The sequence below is a fragment of the Larus michahellis genome, chromosome 3 (assembly GCF_964199755.1).
Source record: "Larus michahellis chromosome 3, bLarMic1.1, whole genome shotgun sequence".
Classification (NCBI taxonomy): Eukaryota; Metazoa; Chordata; class Aves; order Charadriiformes; family Laridae; genus Larus; species Larus michahellis.
The window spans coordinates 67330523-67348067 of record NC_133898.1 but is presented as its reverse complement, the minus strand read 5'-3'; the positions used below and the strand labels follow the sequence as shown (position 1 = coordinate 67348067).

The 17545-nt window shown below is 44.4% G+C and overlaps 1 protein-coding gene across 7 annotated transcripts in view; it reads right to left on the bottom strand.

Moving 5' to 3' along the window:
- Nucleotides 1–17545, bottom strand: part of NHSL1 (NHS like 1) — a 182200-nt gene that overhangs the window by 103462 nt on the left and 61193 nt on the right. For 2 of the 7 annotated variants that reach the window (XM_074580598.1, XM_074580602.1), the window contains exon 1: nt 1960–2711. The exons of the other annotated variants lie outside the window; for them this stretch is intronic. In XM_074580598.1, the coding sequence (XP_074436699.1) occupies nt 1960–2164 (205 nt within the window). In that variant the 5' untranslated portion in view covers nt 2165–2711. Of the gene's footprint in view, nt 1–1959; nt 2712–17545 lie in introns of those variants that run through there. 7 annotated transcript variants of the gene reach the window in all.

Below are 17545 nucleotides of genomic sequence, written 5' to 3'. Positions count from 1 at the left end.
AGATGACGACTCGGCCAGGTACCGAATACTCAGACTGCTCCGACACCGGGCAAGCCTGACTCGCAGCCCTGGGTGAAACACTTGCAGCCACAACAAGTTTCTCCTGCCCCAGTCTATAACCCAAAACTCCCTTCAGCCCTGGCATCCCCTGCCAGTTTGTCAGCTCCCTCCAAGCAGAGGATTCCGGTCAGACAGAAGTGCACAGTTGGATTTACGATCCAGGCAGATTTTACAAGTCGAGCCAAATTGTACCCTGCAAAGGGGAAATAAGCCCTATATAATCTATAGCTCCCTCCACCTTCCTTTCAAAAATGATGTATTGTCATCTCTGCGATAGGCAGGCAGGGAGGCTTTCATAGCTTGCTGCCCAATTACGGGAGGAATTCTGCCCTCCCCCCTCCAGCCTGTACAACGGGTTCTTTATGTAAATCACTCAGAAAAATTAATACAACATTAATCCATCAGTAAAGCTTCCTTTCCCATCTCTGCCTTGTGGCGGGAGCGTGGGCTAAGGAAGGCATCACGAGAAATTTTATGGAAGCCGTGTGGCCACCAGCAGTGGGACTGCCTGGTTCTGATCCACAGCACCCAGGGTCCCACAGGCGTTAGAAGCGTACCTGACGTTGCTGCTCAACACCAACACGCCAACAATCAGAAGTAAAAATCAGCCACCGGTTGCAAATGCAAACTCCCTTTGCAGAAGTTTTTCAGCAGTGAAAGGGGTTAAAAAACAATCTTCAAAGCACAGATTAAAATCGTCTCCCAGCGTGCTGGGAGCCACGCACAAGCGTATACATCCTGTATTAGTGTTCCTGCATCCAAATCATTTACTAAAGCCACAATTTATTCTGACTCAGAACTGAAATTCTGGTCAAAATCGCTATTAACTGCTCCCAGAAATGAAAAGAAGTAAAAATCCTTTTGAAGTTCAAATGTCCTTGAAGAGCCTGCCTGCCCTTCCAAAAGTGACCGTACAGCAGAACTGAGTCTACCTTACACTTTCTATTAACAAACTAGTGCTCTAGCAGCACTAAAGAAATTACAATCAAATCACTCCATCAAGTATTTTTAACCAAATACACTACTGCCTACCAGCCAGTAAACACACTGGTAATGGTAGCTTGCCATCTCAGAGAAACAAAGTTCTGAAATTTATTTTAATTTATGGTAAATATGAGGTATGCTTCAATAAGTACCTGACAAGCTCCACTCAAAAAAAAACCAAAATACACAAAAAACAGAAGTACTTTTTAAAAGTTTCATATAAAATATACTTCAGGTTTGCGCATTTCAAGGGTTTCTTAAGAGCTGCCTATCTTGCATCCTAGATCTCCCTCCTCCTGTCTGTGGAGCATCACCATCCCTTCATCTCTTTTATTTTACATTTGGGACCTCTTCCCAATCTGCCCTCGTAAAATAAAATACACTTACAATTTTCCAGCAGGACCATGAGGCAATTATCCAAAAAACATCCAGTCTGTCAGAAGTGGAGTCTTAAATGGCTTTTGGTACCACAGAGAGAGGAGAGATTCCTGCAGCACCTGCCCAAAGGATCTGCCAGGGGTGACTATTGCCTACAAGAAGCACAATCACGACTTAACCTACACACCACACAGCCAGGACCTTTATGTTGCCCAGATGGGAAATTAAAGGTTTTACTAGAAGCTTTCACAGTTTTAACCTAAAAAAAACCCAAAAAACCAAACAAAACAAACAAAACAAAACAAAACCAACAAAAAAAAACCCAAACAAAAAAAACCCACCAATGCCAAAACTCGGCAGGGTAATGCTGCACCTAAGCTTTTGTGCTGCCCTCTTCCTCCTCCTCTTCCTACCCCACCTGCGGCTCCCATCCGGCTCCGGCCTCCCAGCGGGACCCAAGCCACTGGACAACAACCTCACGGACCAGGGTCTGACACGGCAGCAGCAATCACAAGGGTTAAAGAGAAAGCGAGTCACCTTTTCTCTGCTGGCTCCTGTAGGTCCAGTTCTCGTCATCCTCGTCTACCTGCTGCAGGCACATGGAGGAGAGCTCACCATCGCTGCGAAACAATCTCTTTGTCTGCCTTGACAAGGAGGAGAAATTTATCCAGCTTACAGCACGCGAGAGGGAGCCTGGGTTTTGTTTGAGTTTGAAAGACCTCGAAACACACTCCTTTTTCATTTTCTTTTAAGCCAGCTACTGGCCTCGGTTCCAAAGAAACCTTTCTGAAATTGTTCCCGTCCCCTTTCTCAGTGTTTTTTGCGGAAGGCTAAACAATTTCAATGCGACTTCCGTCCAGGTTTCTTCTCGCTGCATTTAAGCCAGCACACCAGTATGGAGGTGGGTCACCGTGCCAGCGCAGCTCCCCTGAAGCTGTTTTGATACAGCGCTTAGGGAGCTGCCAAAGAAAACAAAGGGGAGAAAGGCAGCAGAAAGTGGCACCTTGCAGCAGCTCAGAGGAGCATGGAACGGCTGAGCAGAATATAGCACTAAGGCACGTGTTTTCCCCATTCTCCACTCAACAGCAAAAACTGTAGCTCCACTCTTCTCCCTGGCATCGCTCCCCGAGAGCGTGGCACGCCATTCAGTCCTCTCTTCTGGCTCATCAGAAACACCCCGGGACGAGGGAAGAGCAGGCAGAGATCATGCCCCAGCATGGCACAGCTCAGGAGGGACAACGGACTGACCACACTTCTGCCTGCTCCTCATCCTGGCTGCCCTGCTCTCCCTTCGTGAAAAGCCCGGTTGAAGGAGCTCCAGGACGGCTCTCCTAACAATAAAACAGGCTGCGTGGCTATCGCTTAGGATTAGAGTGAAATACGATAGGCTCGCTCGCCTAAAAGCACGACCGCAGAAGCAAAACTCCTCCTTTCCTCAGCCAGCTCGGTGGCAGCGCAAACTTCTGAACCCTGCGTGCAGAAATAGGAAAGCACTTGTGCACCTCTGCGGACTCAGGGGGAAGACAAATAAAATTCTGGAGCTTGTCAACGCCACAAGCGTCCCGAGCAGCGTGCTGAAAACATTAGTGCCCCTGTAACTTGGTGGTACATTTAAAAAGCAATTAAATACAAGTGCATAGACACAAACAAAATCTGCGCGTCAGCAGACATTTTTAGCGACCAGACTCCCACTGGGGTGACTGCAGCTCACAAAACAGGTTTCACTCCCAGCTGTGCGATGTTCTGCCACCTTCTCTTTAGACTAGCAGCTGGAAAAAGCACACCATGGTGTGAAAGTTTTAAAAAGTCGGGCGCTACCGAAAGCTGCTGCAATGCCAAGTGTTTGCCCTGCATGCCAGCACCAGTGCTGCTTCCAGGAGGGAGTGACCCTGGAAGGGGGAGAGGCAGAGGCAGCATTTTAAAGTAGACAGAAGTTGGCAATAATACCGAGGTTTTGCCCAATACTCATGGTTTTTGACCCGGGATTTGGGATTTGTCACTGAGATGCAAGTTGACAAAAAACACACAAGTTTGTATCTTGCAGCAATACGAGAGACCTGAATGCACAAGATACCCAATAAAATCAGCTCAGTGAATTCTCAAGGAGATGCTGGTAGCAAGGAGCCCTGGGGGGAAAAAAAAACAAACAAACAAAACCAAAAACCAAGAAGTGTCACCTATCTGAAGAATAAGCATTAATGCCTTAACAACCTAATGGCTGCAGATGATGTTAGCAAAAGGACAAGCAGCTTAAGAAAACAAGGGCACAGTGTTTCGGCTCTCGAGCCATCAGTCAGGTTTACACTATTGCGGAACACGCCCCAACCCCCTGGCAGATGCTCTCACAGGCCTCTGGATTCTGCTGCACAGCCTCTTCAAAACCATTAAAAACAAAGGCTCTGGCTTTTTCTGAAACTTATGGTTGTCTGACTCATAATAAGAGGATAAGGTTTAACCCACTGACTGGGAGGCAAAAAGCTAAGTACTGTATCAGATTACCCTATGAATCAACCAGGCACACCAAAGTGACCTTTGGCTCCTAGTAACGCAGCACAACGGGCTGGCCAACTGTCTTCTGTAAATAATTTAATAGGCTGCATTTAAATTGAGCTCGCCCGGCGAGGTAATGCATATGTACATGTACGTCCACAGGCCTTCCACCACTTCCCAACGTCGGTGGTGGTGTAGTGGGGTTGGGGAGGGGGGCTGGGGGGGTGCGAAATGGGAGCAAGCACTGCTAATGTTTGCTTTTCTCACTATGTCATCAAGTCCTTCTAATGTGAAAGGTTTTGTCTTAAAAAGACACACACACCCCCCATCCCAGATGAGACAAGAGACTTGGGTGGGGTCTGGGGGTTTTGTTTTGGTTTTAATTCTTTAGACCGTTTGTTTAAAAGAAGATTTTGAGAATGTGGGGTCACATACCCCTAGAGACCCAAACACTGGAATATCCGCTTTGGGGTAGTCCATGTACAAATAGTCAGGATTTAATGTCAAAATCAAAGACCATGTTTGAAATCAACTTACTGTTTCTTTTGAGAAAGAACAAATATTTGGAATTGCCAGTGCCACAAAATACAGAGAACTGTAAACTACCACAGCTATTACTGGCTAAATTATACAGAGCCAGATGTATAAAGACCTGGGTAGAAACTGCAGAATCACAGTCATCTTCTCTTCTCTACATCTTCTCTACACTTCTTAGAAACAGAAGATTAGAGAAAGCAAGAAGAAGGAAACCTGTTCAGGTTAACCCAAAATGCGAAGGTAAAATTCCATAGACCTGCCCAGAGTCTTGGCAGCAATTTGATTTTAGACATTTATTTCCCTGACCTGTCTGGAGCTCTACCTTTGTATCATGGTCCTGAGTCACAACTTGATGATGCAAGGGTGAAAACATTGCCGCGGGTGACTGACCATAACATTTCCACTGTTACTGTAAATACAAAGTGGTGCAATGCTTTGTGTTCAGAGTTTGGTATTATTGTTATATTTCCTTGCAGGGAAAGATCCATCGCGGTATTGTCATTACCACGGAATGCTGTCTATTTGTAGGTGACAGGAAGCTTAATATCAGTGTATATTGTTGCACGTTTGGATCAAAAGTACATTTCCCAAGATCAAGAAAGAACAGTGATTACCATTTGAAAAAACAATACATATTGAGGCCATTAACACCAATGGATTTGCAGTTTAATCCACGCTTTAATCAGTAGCCCAGCGTAAGGCCAAGGAGTTGTAAATTTTAGCATCTGACATACTTTAGAGGATTAAGTTTAACTTTGTAAAACACTCTACAAAGCCATTTAAGAGAAAAAAGGTACGCTTCTAATAAGCTTAGATAATTTTCCAACCTGACTATTTTCTCCCTTATTAAGTCGTCATACAAGTAAACAGGCTTCATATTTTCCAGGTTACGCATCTAAAGATTAAGGCATTCTTTTTGGTTCATCTCAGTAAAAAAAAAAACCAACATGAAGGAATCACAGAAGAAGAAACCCAAGGCCTGAAGTAGAAAGCTAAACTGGTTCCTCCCCCCCCGGCCCTTTTTATGTTTTTAGAGGTGAACAAGAGCCTCACATGCCATCAGGATTTTTACCACCTATCACAACCTGCTCGTCAAAGAATTCTCTAAAAGTTGTTAAGCAAACACATATACGTGGCTCACAGCCACTGCGTTTCCCTAAGGCCAGCAAACAAAGAAATTGTTGCACAGAAAAGGTTTCGGTTCAGTGTAAAAAGCCAACAAAACAGAAAGGAAAAGAAAAAAAAAAAACAACCCCCAAACCCTGCAGATGTGCTCTGGTTTTGGTTGGGCTGTGGTTTTTGGCACAATTCGCATGTTAGTTTAATTCCTACATTTCCTAGTCTATCATTTCTGATGACTCAAGCAGACAGTAACAAGGGTGGTTCACAAGTACAACTTCCCAGCGCAGCCGCTGCTCCATCAACCGAGAGGACACCTCTCTCTCGGGCTTCCTGGGTGTCTACCTTCAGGTGGTAACAACTCCTCAGCACATCGGTCACAAAGCCATTTGGATTAAGCACAGTCAAAAGCCCATTGAGAACACCTTGCCCGCAGGCTCAACCCTTCACTTCACAGCTCTTGTGGCCAGCAAAGGGCACAGGATGCCCGGCAGCCCTGAGAGACCCTCCATCCCAGAAACTGCCCCAACACCGCTGGATGCTCTACATAGGGACGCCTTCCCAGCGCCGCTCATCATCTCCAGGCGGAGATGCGTGGGAAATTCAGTAGCTCGTGAACCTGACCTCCATCTGAGGTCTTTATCTACAGCGTACCTGTTCTTACAGGTATCCTATACAATGCTCGCAAACCCGTAAAGTAATCCGTATTCCTGCACGGTTGTTTACAGCAAAGCAGCCACAGCGAGCGTTTTGGTATTACAACAGGGCCTCAAACTTCCCATTGACATCTTGTCCCTTTTGGGGAAAGCACGTAGCGAGAAACTCTTTCCTTTCCAATCTGTGTGGACCTGAGAGGGGAAAAAAAAAAATACAGTAAAGAAGGAAAAGGATCAAAAATGAAGTTACTTGCCCAAGATCACAGAAGGGATAAGCAGCAAAGCTAAGAAAAGAAAGTAGGTCTCCTGGCTACCGGCCTCGCAACCTACTTAAGTAGGCCCTGTCTCGCACAAAAAGCAATGCCTATTAATTGCTTCTATCACAACCATTACAGAGCCTTTGAATGCCCTAATTACAACTGAAAATTTCCTTTCTGTTTTACCTATTTTATCCTTTTAGGGTTTTTTTTCAACTTAAAAATATACCACGCCATAAATGAGTACCTAAAAGAGAAGGTAGTTCTGTACTGTAGGACTGCTCCAAGCATCCCATCTACATTCCCAACTTTATTAGGTCCACGGGGGAGGGGGGAGAGAATCCCCCTAAAACCAGGGTGACAGTTTCTATAAAGCCCTAGGCTAACCTGGCCTTGCTGCTCCCCCTACACCAGCTGCATGTGGGGGCAATTCCCACCTGGCCAACAAAATCACTCTTACTGCAAGAGAGGAACCGAGCAAGGAACACGAACAAGGCTCTCACACAATTTGGCTGTTAGCAAAAAAGATATTTATATTATAGAATAAGTCGGAAGGGACTTTTAAAGGTCATCTAGTCCAACCCCCCTGCACCGAGCAGGGACATCTTCAACTAGATCAGGTTGATCAGAGCCCCGTCCAACCTGACCTTGAACATTTCCAGGGTTGAGGCAGATTTGTAAGAGAGGCAGAACAAAGACCAGAATCACCCAGAAACAAACGCTGCTTTTCTCTAAAATAGTTTGATGCCAAAAGAGCAGGCAAGTTAACTGTGTGTATGACACCTACCTGCATCAACTTGGTACAAATACATTCACAAGGTCTGGGGGTATCAATCAGCATAATTCTAGAACCGACGGAAGCCCAAAATTTCAGAGAAAATCTGCTTTCAAGTATGCAAGAAATCCTTGCTGGGTAAGAGTATGATGGATATTCTGAGGGATACAGGAGGAAAGGGCTCAAACTACTGTAAGTTTCAGCCTCGTCTGTACTTGTACACAGCTGAGTTTTACCTCCTGGCAGCCAATAACTATTTTCCAAATAAAGCAGCTTTTATTTATTGGTAAATAACTTTATTGGTAAAATAACTTCTGTTCTCTCAGCACACACTTGTTGATGTGAGGTTTTATGCCATTGTGCAACCTAAGGGGACGAGTAACAGGACTTTGATGAATTCATAGAACGATGACAGTTGGAAGGGACCTTGAAGATGACCTACTTCCAACCCCCCTGCCATGGGCAGGGACACCTCCCACTAGACCAGGCTGCTCAAAGCCCCATCCAATCAGGCCTCGAACACCTCCAGGGATGGGGCATCCACAACTTCTCTGGGAAACCCGTTCCAGTGCCTCACCACCCTCACAAAGAATTTATTCCTCATATCTAATCTAAATCTGCCCTCTTTCAGTTTAAAACCGTTACCCCTCATCCTATTGCTACACTCCCTGAATAAGAGTCCTTCTCCACCATTCCTGTAAGCCCCCTTCAGGTACTAGAAGGCTGCTATAAGGTCTTCTTGGAGCCTTCTCTTCTCCAGGCTGAACAACCCCAACTCTCTCCGCCTGTCCTCACAGCAGAGGTGCTCCAGCCCTCTCATCATCTTTGCGATCTCCTCTGGACCCGCTCCAACAGGTCCTTATTCTTTCCTGCGCTGAGGGCTCCAGAGCTGGACGCAGTACTCCAGGTGGGGTCTCACCAGAGCGGAGCAGAGGGGCAGAATCCCCTCCCTTGCCCCACTGGCCACGCTGCTTTTGATGCAGCCCAGGCTGCGGTTGGCTTTCTGGGCTGCCAGCGCACATGGCCGCCTCACGTTGAGCTTCTCGTCCACCAGCACCCCCAAGCCCTTCTCCCCGGGGCTGCTCTCAACCCCTTTTCCACCCAGCCCGAACGCAGACGACGTGCCGATAGCCCTGGAGCTCACCGGCGTCCGTCGGCGCCCGGCAGGTGGCAGCAGGGATCCGTCCCGCTGTCCCCAGCCCGGGGGTGCCGGGGTCAGCCCCGCTGTGACAGCGACACAGCTACGGTGACGCGCACTTGGGATTTAGCCCTCAGCCATTCTCTTACGGAAAGCTGTTATTATCTCTGCTTAAAATGTAATTAACAATTTTAGTGTTTATCGACTCGGGCGTGACAAGTCACTAATTAAGAAAGCTCCCACCAACTGTGGCCACTGCCTCGGTTCCTACACAAGTCCTCCCGGGTTGCAGGGCTCTGCTTTCATAACGCAACACCTTTTTTAAAAATCTCGTAACCATAGGGTCACCTCTCCTCCGAAGCTGAGGCTTGGCCAGGGAAGGACTCCACTGACAACTGTTACCCAACACATCCCAAGTGTTGGTAAGTCTGTGAAGATTAACTCTCTAAGTATTGAATTTTTGAGGAGGGAGTAAGTTTTCTGTCTGAAGAAGAGATTTTATCTTCCCCCCAGCCACTCATCTGTTCATTGAATCACCAAAAGTTACCAATAGCTGTTCAGATCAACGCAAGGAGCCACTTAGAGGGTCTGGGAGAGAAGCTGGAGAGGTGCTACAGAAGTAAGGCAGCATTCACTGCCTCCTTACTCCTGCACCACACAGACCCTTTCTCCACCAGGCACCTGCTCCGAACGGCTGTCCCAGCCGACACCAAGGATGCTCCGAATCAAACCACCCCCTGTATCTCCCTGGGCGGCTCCCACCTCCCAGGAAAGCTGTGTGCTTTTGTAATACCTTGTGTCTCTACTTCAGATATATTCCTCTCTGCTCAGTCTAAATTGTAAAATCAGTTTACTCTCTCCTACGACTTTACTCAGCATATGTTATGTTCATATGAAGAAGAGGCTCAAATAACTTTTAATACCTGAACACGCACATGAAGCTTTGCAACATGCCAGTTACATCAGAAATTTAGAAACGTGAGATTTCGGTGAAGCACAAGACACTTCTACTGGATCACCCAAGTTTCCTGTGGAAATGCTGACAGCTGTACTAAAAACAACTGGAAGCCAGTCAAACTGCAAAAAAAAAAAACCCAAATCAACTCATCTTTATTAATATGTAATTGAGGACCATTCTGCCAGCAGGAAAGTACCCTAGACAACTAAATAAATGTCTTTCTATTTCCCACTTCTCTGATAAAGAGGATGGATACCAGGGAAACTGTAGAGGGGATATGGCTGTTTGCTTTGAGGTGGAAGCCCTCTGCTGGTTAACATAAACTAATTAACGCACTAATCTGAATGTTTTTGTAGATAACAGAACCACAAAGAACAAGACAGGAGAGAGTGGCTAAACAAGAAGCGGAGGCGATTCGTCAGTAATCTCAGAAATGCTCATTCTTCATCTTTTTTACTAAGCCCATGAATGCAAAATGTGTTTGTTTTGTTTTCTGCTTTCCTGTTTGTATTTACACACTCTTTGGCTTGCACAATATGCAATTTAATAAATCTTACTAGGTATTTGCAATAATCAAATGCTGAAAAGGAACTTTAGAACCCTGCGAGACACTTGGGCAGAGCTGACCATTCCAACGCTGGAAACGCCGTTCACGCGTGTTGTAACCAGGTCTCACCATTTGACACACAAAACACAGGAAACTCTTTCTTCCTATAGAAACGAATGCTCTTTGCACATGTCTTTTTTGCTTTTGTCCTGTATCTTTATTTCAAAGTTACTTCACAGCCAAACCAGCAAAATCATTTGACCTTACTGACATTGTAACGTACGTCTGGTCTAGGAACCAAGCTAAGAATGTACTGTTTCTGTAAACCATGCATAAATATTGAACTTCAGAAGAAGGACAGAAGACTCATGTGTGCGCACAGGTATGGGATTGCTGTCATGCTTTTTCACTTCATTTTTAAGTTTGCATGCCTGCATTGCCTGATACATGGTAAGTACAGAGGAGTGTGTTGCAACTCGGGACAAAATTTGTAAATGAAACCCAGCCCTGCCACGCCTGGAGGAATGCTGCAATCCCCTCTTCCTCACAACAGGCTCTAGGTTAAAAGAAATTCATTTCTAGGCGGAGGATGAGCACAAGGAATGCTGCTGACACACAGAGAGGGAGGAGGAACACACAGAGTTTGCGTCTTAGTTACTGTCCTACATAGTTATATTTAATCCCAATTAAATTAAAATAGCCCTGGTAAAAGCTTGATAAAAATGCAGGGGAAAACCAAACTTCTAAAATAATGAACATATGGCCGAAGTATGTGCATGCAGCGTCTCTGTACGGAGTGCCTGCGCATGTGCTCGCTCCATATGTACACATCCACGTATTCAGCAGGAGCACCAACTGTGACCAATGACAAAATTTGTCTCCCCCCCCGCCATTTCCCCTTCTGCCATATGCAAGCCTGAAATTAACCTTGATTCTTTTTTGGCAACACTGAAACATTTTAACATTTTCCCCGACCCATAGCAGTTTCTAGGTGGAAAAAGACCCGAGAATACGAAAGAATAATACGCAGGGTCATTCTTGTAGAGCCCACGGTCCTCCCCAGCAGACTCCATAATAAAACATTTGACACACAGGAAGGGTTCCTATTCACCAGCTGCCAAAACAAGGTGAGGACGGGAGGGAAAATGAAAGCCCAAATTATCCTCAGTGGAGGAGAAGACAGGATAAATAAGGACATTCAGGCTAACAGCAGGAATAATCTGACGCTGCCTCTCAACCACTGGCATGTAAAATAATCAGCCTCAACAGAACAGCTGTTTAGTCGCAGTTAAAAAACCGAGAGTGTCGATTCTTAAATGGTTGCTCTTTGCTCACAGCGCAGAGAAAACCAAATCAAGGCTTTGCAATCTTCTGTAATTGGCACCACAGCTTCTTGTTTACCTATCTAAAGAAAGCTCATCTTCTGGCATACCACTTAGTGAAATACAGGGCGGGAGGGGTAGAAAGTGAAAGAGAAATCATGTATTATTGAAATTACAGGTGTAAAGAATGTTTGTTCATCAGATACTAATCTGTTGAGAGCCCAGTGGATGTCTCCCACAATGCTAGCACCCCAAGTCAACTTCTCCCAAGGAGGAAAGAGTTTGTAAAGCAGACTTACTGACTTCTCACAGGCAATGCCAACCACCAATCACTATTTCAGGCGGTTTCATCAAGGCAAAGAAGATTCACACCTTGATAGTCATTTTTAAATGAAGTTGCTCTGACATTTCACTATTAACCAGTGGACTAAATTATAGGCTTCGTCTTCACCCTGGGCTTTCTCCTGCCCACAAGACAATCTGCTTGCAATACCCTGCTAGGCTGAAAGCAACTCCAAGCTCCTCAATCATGCAGGTTCTTCAAAGCCTTCAGATGCTTGGAAACCGAGTATCAATCCTGATGCATCATTAACTCCTGAGCACCTCCTTCAGCATGACTTCTCCAGCCAATGCCAAAATACTGCTCCTATCTATACCGTTTTTTACTTCTTTTTACAAAAGGAAGTAAAACAATTGGCACAACTGGCAGCGCATGTGTGAAATCCAATATTTTTTGAGGTCTTTCACCTTCTCCTTGGCAGAAAACAAAGAGCATGGCTTGAGCTCAGTAACTGAGCTTGCACACTTAGGTAGGAAGAAGTGGAGCAGTGGGGGATCTCCACGAGAACAGGCCCGGGTCCTAAGGCAGAGCACCACAACAGCAATATGTCTTTACATCTTTCAGGAGGTGAGGGGCGAGGAAAAGGAGTAGGACTCAAAATGGCAGCTAACCCCTTTCTTACTGTATTCTCTGTGTAAGCAAAAGTAAAGGCCGTTAGACATAAAAGGAAATGTCAAACTAATGTAAAAAAAAAACAAAAACCACATTCCAAAAGAAAATACGCAACATATGCTTGAAAAGGTAGATTTTTGTTGTAAAGAAATAAAAATGAACATGTAATTGCTGTGGTTTTCAGCCAGTCAAGCCACCTTTGTCAACATGAGCCCTACTGCACTAAACACAAACAGAAAACAAGTAACATTGAAAAACAAGAGATACTTACTATTTCACTTGCAATAAACATTCCTTATTGAAGGGCATCTGGCAAAGTGCCAGCAGGAGAAACAGATGCCATATAGATATTCCTAAAGAACTACGAGTACAGACACCTGGGATTACACAGAAAATAAATTTATGCAGAAATACTTATTATCTAACCATGGGATTACACAGAAAATAAACGTATGCAGAAATACTTATTATCTAACCATGTGCTCTATCACATACCACATTCTTGTTATGCAACCAAGTTTATTCACCCGGAGGAGTCTGCTGACAAATAAGGAGAATGTTTCATATGTATTTATTCATCAAATAAAAATAACAATGGTTTCTAGATGGGAACTACCACCTTCTTTTGATTCACATGCCTCCCATGCTACCTGTTCTAAACTCATCAAGTTGACAAGATTATCAAGATTGCTTAAAGAGCCCATATTTCTCCGCGGTACTTTTTTTTTTTTTTCCAGAAATAGCAAAGTGGAAAACACGCTAGCTTTCTCAGCCAGCTTTGGCATAGAGATAATACCATGCTCTGTGGTTAATTGCTAGCTCTTCTTCCTCCGAGGCACTCTGAGTCATCTCTGCTTTCCACACTGGTGTCTTCCAAACAATTCTGGGTAAAACTGTGCTAGTTCATTCTCACCAAAGACATTGTATAAGAGCACAATTACACAGAAGGGATCACATATTAAACAAGTTGGTTGGTTTTTTTTAAAAGCATTCCATTAAAAAATGTGCAAGGCAAATATTGCAGTAACTATTAATCAAGTCTAAAAATAAATTAGAACTAACTTCATGAAAGACGCCTTGGCGTTTGCTGGCGTTTAAAGCTTTTCCTTCAAGTACAAGCACAGCCGCAGCAGGATTTGCTCCTCTCATCCGAGGGCACCTTTTCCCAAGCTTAGACAAACAGATGTGAGGAGACGCTTTCAATCTTTCCTTGCAGACAGCATTGTTTTTTCATTACGACAACGCGTTACTGAGCTTGGCGGTAGAAACCACCCACTTTCAGGAACTCTCAGCGTAGTTAATATTCCTCTGCTTAACAAAAGATGCCTTGGTCTAAGGCTGTTTCTGCAGGCTGTCGTTACAGCACTTCACCCAACTGACCTTCCTTTACGAAGGGCTGCTCTGGTTACAGGAGCCTGAGTTATTCTGTTTAGCTTAGGGCAAGCAAAAAGGCAACAGGCTGACAGTTCTAAAGATACTCGACATTAAAAAAAAGTAAAAAAAAAAAAAAAATCACATCTTGGCTAAAATATATGGAACATATGGTACCTGCCAGCATCCTTCATCAATAAACAGGCCATCTTAAAAGACACGATTTAGTTGTCAAGTTAGTGTCCCGCACGGTTTCTCTTAAAAAAAAAAAAAAAGAGAGGGGAAAAAGTGCCACTTTATACACATTTACAAAATAATTAAGCAAACAGCCAAAGCAGCTAGCTCCTTTACAGCTCCCAAATTCTGGGCTGCTCTAAGGGTCACTGTGAGTATCTTGGGGAAATAAAAAAATTGTGACAGCCCCCAGGAGAGTGCTCGCTGCCCGCACTCCCGGGTAGTCAGTGGGGCTAATGACTCAGGTGGGGGCCTAACAAAGCACCTTTTCTTTTTCTCTCAAGTAAAGCCCGAAAATAAAGTTCCCATCAGTCCCTGCCCTCTGCGTGCTTGTTCCTGCCCCGCACCATGGCAGGGCTCAGCCGCGGCAGGGATGGCCGGGGACACTGCACCACTGCAGCCACGGCCATTCAAGAAATGCTGGGATTTAATCTAAAACACAACTGACAGCCCCAAAACTGCAGTGTCAGCACAACCGAAGGGACGGCAAGCTGAAGGAGAAGGGTGGAGGCAGGCACTGAAAGTACAGGAACTTTCTCAGAAGCAGGGCGCGTCAGGTTAACTAGCTATTCCCCCAAGACTACATCTGGCCAGGGGTTTCTACAAGCTCTCCAATTCTCTACTGGACAATTCAGGGTATTGATAAGGAGAAGGAGGATAGAGGAGAGTGTTTTCCTGGATCCCTATATCCCTATTAAACTTATACTTCAAAAAACACCCTTTTGATTTTCAGACAGCAGAACTTTTCTTGATGGGAAAATCTGTTAAACCTGTTTGCAGGGGCAGGGTGGTTTTGGGGGGGTCTTTTTTTGTTTGCCCCCCCCCCCCCCTTTTTTTTTTAATAGTGCTTTAGTTTCACTGCATATGCAAAAACGATGCCTGAAGTCCTCGTAGTTTTCACTCGTAGTTTTCAACACAGGAAAAAGTAGTAAAGAAGCTCCATAGTGGGGTGAGGTCAGGGTTGGGCAAAGAGAGCACTCAGAATACTTATGTGAATTATGTCACCAAAACAATTCAAAACACTTTATAAAACCGTGTGGAAAAGCCATTGCCAGAGCACAAAAGGGATATGGCATCCAAGATTACAGGAAGTTCATTACTGGATGCAGGCTTCTTTTTAGAGCTGGCAATCAGTTTTGTTATGTTGGAGGTTCTCCCCTGTGCTAAGAAGGTTTCATTATATCCAAAAGCATCTCAGCAACCAGCCAAGACAGGGATCAAGAGAGGGAAACACTGTTATGTTCTCCCCAGTTCGGGAAAGGACGAAGCCAAAGTAAATAATTTAAGAGAGCTGTCTTCCGAAGTAAACTTTTCTTTTAGTTCATAGGTTACTTCTACATTGTCAGCCAACTATAGACATTACAATTTGTTAGGGCAGCCTGTTGAAATTAAGTGGAAACGTATTTCCACCTTAATTCCAGGGAACCTTATTTCCTTTTCAAATTTTTAACTCTAGGCCCCCTTGGCAAAGTTTTTTTGCCTGCTGCTTGGCTTTCAACACTTTTTGTTTTTTTTTTCTTAATGGAAACCTTCACACCTTACTGCAGAAAGCCACCACAAGACAGGGCAGAAAATACGCTTAATGTGCTAGAGTGGACAGCATGGAGAGAGGAAGAAAAAAAAAAAAAAAAAAAGACAAGTCCCTCATGTGAGCGGAGGGCAGGACAGGCACCCCTGTCTCTCCAGCCCTGATGGAAAAGAGATGTCAGTGCCTTGCAGCTGAGGTGAGGACACAAGCTCACACCTCAACCAAAACACAGACACACACACACACCCCTTCTCGGAAAAACAGCTCAAGATGCAGCCTGAAATACCCTCCTTGCCTTCAACAGCAAGTCCACTGGGCAGACACTCATCCTTTAGGCACTACCAGCTAGTTCTAAGCGTAGAGAGGGCTGTTGCCTTTGCATGTCTTCGGCAGAGGTTCATCTGTAGTTGTCCTACAGGTTCTGCCTGTAAAACTGGGTCTGCCGTCTCCTTGCAGGGAGGCTGGCCCCCTTCCTACCTCCTCTTCTCATCCCACAGCCTCGCCATAATGACGGCTGTCTTCTCCAGTCATGGACACTGTTAGTCAGAGCCACACACTGACACATGAGAAAATATCTTTTAACCTCATCAAACATTTTCTACAGTATCATTCCATCTCCATACGCAGCTTCCCAGGACAGTGCAAGTGGAAAATTAAGCCGAGGAAGGCAAGGTAGCGTGGAACAACCACACTGCCGCTCCGTATGTGGGATGTGGGAGGAAACACCGTTCATGTGCACCCACTAGCCCCCTCCCCGTCTTTCACGGCACTGCCAATTTCTGTAAAATTCAGGGTGAATCATGTTTGTGCTGCTTCTTCCCACATCCCAGTTCTTGGGAGTCACATATCTGGGCCAGAGTCTCATCTTTTATCTTCAAAGAAAAGAGAAAATTTCTAAACTTAATTTGAGGGATGGGGGAAATTCACACAACCTAAACATCATAAAAATTCAAACCTCAAGAGCTATTAAAAAAATCCATTTTATTTTCATATTTCATTTTTTTTTTTTGGGGGGGTAAGCTCAGGATCCCGAATGCTTTGGTTAAATGCACTTCTACAGGTGGGAAGATCTGAGCCAAATTCTCTGTAATGGAAGCAGTTACACTGCAGGAATGCAGTTAAAGCAAGATAAGAGATGTTTTCCTGGGGAGGGTGCTAAATGCTTGCATACAATAATTTTAATGTCACTCTGTCAAGCTAATGCCCCATCAGGGTGGAAGCAAGAAAAATACAGGCTTTTCATTCTTGGATAATTGGGTGCACACCCTTAGTAGTGAAAGCCGTTTACTAAGTAATTGCTCACCACCAAGTAGCTAGAACAAGAATACTAACAAAAATACTGCAAGATCCCAAGTGTTAGAAGAGAAGCAGAAACTGAAGCAGCAACTGTATGAAAATAAGTAAGAAAGCTTTCTATGTGGTAAAGACTTTAGCCACTACGAACCAGTAACACACACCCCCCTCACAGAAAACGCACAGCCAAACATAAGCACAAGTGAGTAAAATTATTTCTCTCGAAAGCTAATTAATGAAACTTAAAATTCTTGTCCTATTTTATTCAAAGAGTTTACTGAAAATCTGATCTCGATTCTTAAAAAAATCTCATAATTGATTATGCACAGATTTTAATCAAACTTAAAAAAACCAACCAACCAACTTTATCTTTAAAAGTTCTCATTCTGAAAAGGGTAACTTCATAGGTTTTTTTAAGCACAAAGTAAGCAACATCTGAGATGAGCAGAATGGGATCACCGCCAGCGTACCCACCTCCCTCCCTTTCTTCACTAGCTCTGTGTAAAAGAAGTCTCTTTCCCAGTCACCGGAAGCTGGGTGTGCATGAAGGCGAGCAGGCAGCTCCGGATGGATGCCTCCACCTAGCTATCAATTACTGTCACAAGATTTATACTTCAACTATTTTCTTCCTCTCCTGCTTCATTTTTCCTGCATCAGTAATGAATTTAGGATGAAAACACAAGACTAAAAATTCAATCACTGCCACCTGCTGAAGCCAGTTCACCAATAAATAAGCTTACCAATTTTTATATTGCGTGGTGTGAAAGATTAATAAATTCCTATTGAAAAATTCCTTGTTTATGTTTCATTATTTGCATCTAAGAGACAGCTTACTACTCAGTTTGCAGATCAATTTGGAAAAAAAAAAGGCTGCTTTTATCCTCAGAAAAAGCACAAAGGGACCAAATGAACATTTCACACTTTGTATCTAAAGATGAAAAGTGCC